General features: G+C 36.0%; 1 protein-coding gene across 3 annotated transcripts in view; it reads left to right on the top strand.

Moving 5' to 3' along the window:
* Gfrl (Glial cell line-derived neurotrophic family receptor-like) overlaps positions 1-8,655 on the top strand; it is a 621,902-nt gene extending 613,247 nt beyond the window's left edge. For all 3 annotated transcript variants that reach the window (XM_081762635.1, XM_081762636.1, XM_081762637.1), the window contains one exon: positions 8,153-8,655. In XM_081762635.1, coding sequence (XP_081618761.1) covers positions 8,153-8,350 — 198 coding nt within the window. In that variant the 3' untranslated portion in view covers positions 8,351-8,655. The remainder of the gene's footprint in view (positions 1-8,152) is intronic.
* The last annotated feature ends 288 nt before the right edge of the window (positions 8,656-8,943 follow it).

Raw genomic sequence — 8,943 nt, forward strand, 5'->3', positions numbered from 1 at the left:
AAATAATTAAAATTTTCTAGCTTTACATATCATGATTATGCCCTTTAGATTAAAAGGAACGATTGAATGAACAAATGAATTATTATGAAGAGTGCTGGGATGAGAGTGTAGGAGCGTACTGAGCTCCTGGACACCGTGTTGTGCGCCACTAATTCGCATAGCCTGGGATCAAACCGGACTCCTTTCGTGCCTGAGGTACTTTATCCCGTCCCTCAGAAATCAATACGAATCATTATATGATATGTAAGGTATTGATAAGTACTGGGGAGGTGTTTACATCACTTTCGCAAAACTTAACGTGGGTACGCTATTTATAATAAATGATGCAAACAATTGAAAATATTTTTAAGAGTAACTGGAAAATTAATCGTTCTGAGGGGAATTGGCAGGCTACTTCTCCTGCCAAACAGCAGAATACTACGTATTTTTTTCGTTTGCCCTAACCCCAAATATAAGTAATCAATTATACATTCATTCACAGTATTTATATTTCTGTTTGAATAATTCTACGGAAGTTGTGGAAGGTAATTTTCTCTCAATGAAGAGTAGGAACGATCGAGTCGAAGGCAAGGTCAATTGTCTTTGGGGATGGTGGTTTATTACACATACTCACTGCCCGCTCCTAAACGAATTCGTACAATTCAAGATGCCCACAATACCGACTATTCAAAGAGAAAGAAAAATGAAAAAAGGATGATATATATATATATATATAGGATGATACAGGACTTGTCATAAAAATGTTGGAGTACTTTTAGGGTACCTCTGACTGTGCAGAAAAGGCGACGAGATTAATTTGATATATCAACTATGTAGGTAAACAATCGTTTGTCTTCTTGGTTTGTAAAGGGAATATTTGTTTCTCTCTTTTTCACTTACAGGCTCTGAAATAACTATTTTAGTTTTTCTCTTTATAATATCATCATTATCGATGATACAAATATTAGAACCTGTATAAACATATCTGAATACTAAAAATTATATTATTTGTTTACTGGGTTGACGTCTATCCTCGGTCGTTGGGGAGTCTAGGAGACAAGGAAGAATATCGTTCACGAGGTTCTGGGTTTGAGTTCCGGAGGAGCAAGTATTCGGGCTCGAGCTAAAAATTGTTTAAAGTTATAAGGTGCCAGCGAAACATGTTCACTAAACTGATCGGCCCGGGTATAGGGTTATCAATGATTCGAACGGCTTGGCTCACAGCTTATTCAGTATCGAGCCGAAACCAGAAGTGAGCCAAAACAATAGCTTACCCAACCGAGTCGGCTCGAGCTGTCAAAAGTTTTTAATATGCTTTAAGGAAATCATTGAGCCGGATATACATTAAATTCCTAAAAGCGATATCAGACGTACAAAATTCGATCCATTTGATCGTGTTGTATGATCTGTAGCGACTGTAATGATGCAATTGGTTTAAATGGGTCGGCTCACCGCTTGTTCACCACAGAGCTGAGATCAGACTGACCGCTCACATGTCACGCCTACCGAGCCGATGCTTCACCTCAAGCACGCCGGCTCGAACCGATGGCTCATTCCAACCTAGCCGGCTCGAGCTGATGGCTCACCTGAGCCGAACCGAACCGAACCGAGCTCGTTGCTCACTCCAACCGAGCCGGCTCGAGTCGATGGCTCATTCAACCGAGGCGATTGGAGCTGTTCACTCAGTTGAACTGACTCGAGCCAGTTGACATCACTACCCGGGTTGGGCTTCTGTTTTGGCTCAAAAATTTGACCATGCAAGTCTCAGCCTTGATTATAAGAATTACGGTATATTGCTATTGTGCTCACGACATTTGAGGCTGTCTCATTATAAAAATCTATTGTCGTCTCGTTATCAAGACAAGACGAGATGCGAGCAGTGTCCCCTTTCATGAGCAACACTAAAAATATTCCACTTCACTGCTTACATTTCTCCTGGCTTTCCCTTTCTAATGTAATCAGGCCATGATTTCAAAACGAGTTAAAACGAGCTGAACGAACGAGCCATTTATCAAACACGACTCGAATCGAAACTCCACATCAGAAACAGTGAGTCGACTCGAGAAAAGTACCTTTGACTAGACTTGTAACTCGAGTCGAGTCGACCGTGCTCGTGGGTTTTCTAGGGGTTCTCCCGTTTCCTCCCACTTTGTTCATTCCATCATTTCACTCATCTCTCATCATCACCGTCTCCTTTAGCCTAATCGGCATAAGCGTGAGACGAAATGCTTAAAGATTTGATTTCATTTCGAATCGAGTCGAGTTCTAGCTCGACTCGTGCCCATCCCTAGTTTGTTTTCGCACTCATGATTCTCGTGTACCATAACCTTCTTTCGTTATTATGCACGTCTCTAGGAGTGAACGTAATACCGGAAAGAGACAACTGTACTCATTACCTAATAATTATGAACAATATCGCATTAGTGAAATTTCATGCTGCGTTCTATCCTTAGCTGCTTCTAACTCACCAAAACCATACCCATACGTGTCTACGTTCAACTGTAATTTCAGTGATCTCTAACAATATTTATAATGCTACTCTTGCTACTACGGTTGGTAGTTTATGATACGGGACTGTGTCTAGTATGTTCCCCACACATACTATATCATGTTTGTTCACTCACGAAAATTTCGTGTCTCCTTACCTCATCTAACCTACGAATAATGTGCTCCATATTATTCTATTTGGAATGACTCAGAATATCAAGTATAAATTATTAGTTAGAATTTACTACGTTTCATTAAATAATAATTTGCAGGTACATTTTTTATCTTACGGAAACAAGAGTGTAACGTGGTTAATTGCTCAAAAAAGCAGATATATAATAGGCATAATTCCATGTGGTTTGGAAAGCGCTTATACTGTATTCGTCAGATATGCATGTACTCGTCTTGAACACAAATTCTTTGAACAGAGCCTATAATAATGCGTAATGAACATATGAACTGATCTGCAAGTGACAATAAGAAGAGGTCATTGGCGGTACTGAATTCATAAGGAGGAAACAAGTATGTCACGGATTCAAAAGAGATTGAAAACGGAGAAGTTTTTATAAATTTTCTTCACCTAATCCTTTAAGGGATAGTTCAGAATCTCGAATAAATAAACTTAAACGTCAGAAAAGTTAGAAATGAGATCTTTCAGTTTAACGGCTCACGATTATGCCCTTTAGGCTAAGGAAAACGATGATGGAAGAATTGGTGGATTCAGGAAGTGGAAGGAGGCGAGATTACCCTGTGAAAACTCAGGGTGAGACACTGCGGGTGAGAAAGGTTAGAGAAATTGCAATATTAGAAATTTTAGTCATAATTGCAGGCTGGACAACAAATTTTAACTATTATCATGCTTTGGATAAGAAAAGGACATTTTCTTACATAAATGAGGATGCTGAATATGAAAATGACAGTAAAACTGCTTAATTGGTTCGAGTATAAGTGTAATCGACAGAAATATGTGTTACGTAGTTTTGACCGCTTTAAATTCTTGAATTTTCTATTAGGCCTTCACTTAAGTAGCTATTGCCTCAATTTTATTCATCTGAGTATCGTGGTTCATATGTCCATCGCTTGAGAATAAACCGAGCTTGCAAATGGTACTATGTCCATGTGTACATGATGTAAAATAGGAGGGAAATATAAGGTAAAATTGGAAATCCGTTCTAAAATCCCTTTTCTCAAATGTAGCACCACGTGGTACGGCACTTGCTAAAGATACTCAAACATAATATACCTCTAAAACTACTATATCTTATACGTAATATGTGTACGAAGTTTCTTTGTTATATCTACAATAGTTATGAGGGGGTAAAATTTCTCAGTACTGCTTCACAATACCAAATTTCGTATAAGGAAAAGTGAGATTTAAAATAAAAAGAATCCAACAGTACTATTTATTTGAGTGTTATGACTTATACGTTATTCTCTTCAGAATAAAAGGGACTTTCAAGTGGTACCATGAGAATGAATGTGTCTCATGTACGGGAAAAGGTAAAATTGGGAATTTTGTGTGCAAAAAATGCTTTTTCTTTTAAAAAAAATGTAGTGACCTATGGTGCGGCTCCAACTACAGGTACCAAAATACAATATACCTTGAAACTACTGTGGTTCATACGCAATGTGTGTGCCAAGTTTCATTGCAGTATCTACAATTATACAAGGGAAAAGTATTTGTCAATCGTGTTTGACGATACTAAATTTTATATAGGGAACAGTGAGATACAAAATAAAAATATATAAAGTGATGTTCGTACATAAACAGAGGAAAATATGTTTCGTTATAACGTATATTGAGACCCTCTACATATGAAAGAAAAAATCACTCGACATATAGGTTATAGGGTACGATAATTGATTATGAGTGTGCTTGGCACAGCGTTTGTTCCAAAGAAATTAAAGCGTCAATAAGAAATTAAAACTATATAAAATGAAAGTGATAAAGAGTAACTTACATGGATATTACAAATGCGCCTCTTTACCTGTCTCCTGTAATGTGGTTCCGGAACATCTGTAGCAATTGTTCAACAACAATCGGGAAGCGCAGACTTGCTCCAGTGGCCATGATATCTTTTCTCTATCATAGACAATTCTAGGTAGAAATGTTCCCCTTGCTCATCAATGACTGCTCCGCAATTTTCTGGGAAGAAATCTATGTGGGAATGCAACACATGCATTTTTAGTGACATATTGCACTCAATATATTGGTAGAATATATTAGGTTCAGCACTACTTCATTATAGATCTAAGAACGCTCGTTTCCAAAAATATTGGTCACCACTTTTTGTAAAGAATCCCATGCAATCCTCTCCTTATCTTCTAACACTGCATCAAGTTCAGAATCATTGAAGAGTTAGCGAATTTGTGAGCAAATATGATTCCCTATCTGATTTTAGTTTCAGCAATTTGTGGTAGGATGTTTACGCAGAATTATTTGAAGGATAATTTTGATGGGTCTTTGAATAGCCACCATTCATCAGAATTATCTTCTATGTTAAGTTTACTCATAAGGTCAGTTACATTGTTACAACATACTATGTCACTTTCCACTGATAATACTGTTCAAGGGAATTCTGACGTGTTTAAAACCCGGACACTTTTAGATTTTCAGAATAAGCTCCGTAGTGCTTCAATGTGGCTGCCAGTAGTTCTGCGCCAGATTTATGAAACCTTAGGTAATTTAATTCAGGTTGAGTATCACATGGCGAATAGATAATGATATGTTGGTTTTGTGAAGTCGGGGTCGGTGCAAGACGATGAATCTGCAGCAGAATTTGATAACATGGATCGACTTTGTCCGCCTTTTACTCATGATCAGATGAAACACTAGAGTAAGGTATGAGAGGTTGTGGAACCTTTAGTTCTTCAGAATGTGGACCGGTGACAAACATCTTAACAAATATTTAGATAAGTAGTAGTCCACTTCTTTCTATATACCTTTAATTGGAGGAACTACGCAAAAATAGCAGTTTGAATTATACATCTGTTGGCTCTCTCCATATCATTTTAAGTGCAAATGTGGAATCTTTTACATGTAGCTAGTCCCGCAAGTTTCTGGAACAAATATAAGAAATATGTGTTGCCCACTTCTTCGTGATATTTCTTTCGTTCTTTATGATATTCGTGAAATTCCAATTTTCGTTTTAGTTCGTTATAAAGAACAATTTACTCTGCACTGTGAACAAATTTACGCGACAAGTTTCTGCTCAGTACAGTCATAGAACGATAAATAATAATAATAACAATAATAATAATAATAATAATAATAATAATAATAATAATAATAATAATAATAATAATAATAATAATAATAATAATAATAATAATAATAATAGCAGACACCCAATATCGCACGACGACGATGTCCGGGATGAGAAATTGTAACTACAAAAGAACCTTACACGACATGTTTTCTCTTCCAAACTCTTCAATACAAATTAAACCTTGATGTGATTGATGTTTCTTTGTCAGCAATGAAATGAGAGCAATAAGGATAGCCAGAGACGTATGCAGGAATTTATTTCGGGAGGGGTCCTAAGCTTTTCTGGGGGTCCAAATACAATTTGACGCTAAATTGTACTAAAATTTGTAAAATTGCTTTCTGGTGTGGAAATCAATGAAACATTTGACATGAAAATCAACATTGCATTTTACACACTTTGCAGCTTTCATATGACAATTATAACATGAAGTCTGGTTTTCTTTTTGGGTGGAAGTGTTCATACCCGTCATATCTTGAGTCTTGCTCTAGAAATAGTGATGAGGGATGGTCTCAAGGGCGCCCATGTTGAGGTTTTCAGAGGGGGCAAGTACAAGCGACTTCTCAAATATAGCTGCAAATTTTGTGTAACTATTCTAAAAATTCTATTGGGTTTTCGATCTTCCGAAGTATTATTTGGTGTACGGGAGGGGGGAAGCGCCCCGTCTTGCTCCCCCTAATGGGCATCCTTGTATGGTTTTGTGTCATTTTCTAGCTTCTCTCTCGTACCTTTGAAGATAATATGTAGCATTTTTTTTTTAACATTTGGAAAGTCCATTTTTTAAAACTCTATTCTGTAACAGCCAAACATTTTGAAGTGCTAAATGAAACATATACGTAGTAAGACAACTGTACCCTTTTTCCCTCGTATTGATGTTCTGTATTGACTTATGATTTCGTCCATCCGATCGACTCCTCTCATGTTTTGATTGTACAGTTTTACGATAAATCTCCATCTCCAATGACTCCTTTGAAGATTGAGACTAGCGTTTAGATTTGAGAGTTTCTCTACCCCTACAGAATTTGAAGCTATTGAAACTAGACAACTGTCATTCCACTTACATACTGTAATTTCTGATTCATGGTTTTTACAACGGTCAAAGGACCCTCTAGGTTTCTCTTTATAGTTTCAATTACATTCTACTGGAGCTTTGAGCAACCAATTCTCCCTGATTGTACTGGTTCCGTTTAAACCCCACTTTTTTATTTCTGCCAAAATTCGGGCACTTGTAAAGAAGTTATCCTTAACAAAACAATAAATCTGATTTTCTCTCTATCCAGCTTATTGAAGTGTTGAAAGAAGTATTGAAGTGTTACAGGACTTGCACGCTGCCCAAACAGTTAGAAGGGGTTTCAAAAATTTGTGGAAGTATCAAAGTACATTCTTCTGTGGGTGCAGCACGCAATTTAGGAGGATGGTTTCGCACTAGTATCACTGACAATGGACTAAGTTAAAACTATATAAATTTCACAACACCATATCTTTCTTGCGTCCTACATAAAGAACACCAGCAAAATTGGACTAAAGCAGCATATTTTCCTAGCGTCCTACATGTGGTACATTCATGTTTCAAAGCATGCCTTGTAAATAAGAAATTATTGCGCATTAAACAACGCGTATGTAAGAATAGACTGATGTATTCAAAAACCAAAAAACACGAAGCTTAACAATTTATCACATATTTTTTTTTAAAAATCTTAACTTTTTGACAAGATATGTTAACCAATTCTCAATCTCAACTTCACGATCTCTCAAGACGAAACAAACTCGGTAGACTTAAATGTTGACAGGTCAAAATTAAAGAACAATTCCTTTTTTTTATCATAGAACTATCAGCTTGTGTCTACAATCCTAGAAATATTAATACTGGTTCGAAAACATTAGCGTCCTAGTGATATGACGCTAGGAACAAATGGGCTAATTGCTAGCTTGCGATCTTCTTTGTATGAGGTTCCGAATTCGATTACTATTGTTTTAGCGTTGAAGTATGAACGCGTTACATTGATTCAGAGGTCACCTTATACCGCAGTAAACGTCTAATACTGTTTCGATGCCGATTAATATGCAGAACCTCGGTAAACAACTTCTTTATGGCTTTACTCATAAAGCTTAAGATTGAGATATTCTTATGTGAAGAAATGTTTTCTTTAAAAATTTCGCTTTTTTTATCTGCCTGGTAAAGCAACTTTGCTATTTGCTACATTCCTATTTAGATAGTGGTTTCACGATTTCCATAGATTTTACATTTTCTCTCCATCTATTCTTCTCTAGGTCACTGTGGAAATAAGTGTTCTGATAAATATGTTAGAATAGTGATACTGGTAGAGGGTGTTAGGTTATAAATTTATAGAATTGTATGTAGAATTAATACTATGTTGGGTATATATAGTTATAATATATTATGATATTTTGATTTTCAGGAGGCTTGTGTAGCTCCATTACAAGAGATAAGTCTGAAAATCAACAACCATCATCCAGAAGTTCACACCCACATGCTACTTTCGGCATTAAAAGTAGCTGAAGTTGACGTTAAGGATCCAAATGTTGGCTCAGGCACAGCATCCTCGAAATTCTCAATGTTTGGTTTATTAGTAGCGTTTCTAATGTTAACATCTTGACAAACCTTGTGACAAATTAGCCATTGATTGGCTTCACTACACTATATCTTATAATATTTAATACTATGAGAGTAAGATGAATGAGTTACTCCAAATATCACTCAACTTAGCTTAGATATTGTATTTTGCGCACACCTGTGTCAGGAGTCAAATAACGTATACGAAAAGACTTCTGTGTAATGAGCAATAAGTTACTGTAATTGTGTACTCTGCACAATGGTGGGTCTAAATGAGTTTTCTCACACAGAAAGATCTGAGCTAATACATGAACATAACACGAACTTTAAATATATATATATATATATATATATATATATATATATATATATATATATATATATATATATATATATATATATATATATATAGATGTGTGTGTGTGTGTGTGTGTTTCTGAGAGTGTGGTAAAGTATGCAAACATTTTCCTACGCATGAACTTCATTATATTATTTTTTCCAAAAATAAAATTATAAAATTATAATTGAAGTTAATGGGATCGAAGCATCTAAGTATGTTAGAAAAAAATACTTACGTTACATGAAAATTTAGAATTGACTAGAAAGTTAATCGAGCTTATCAATGCAAAGAATAGT

Source organism: Thermobia domestica, chromosome 6, assembly GCF_964235325.1.
Source record: "Thermobia domestica chromosome 6, izTheDome1.hap1.1, whole genome shotgun sequence".
Lineage (NCBI taxonomy): Eukaryota > Metazoa > Arthropoda > Insecta > Zygentoma > Lepismatidae > Thermobia > Thermobia domestica.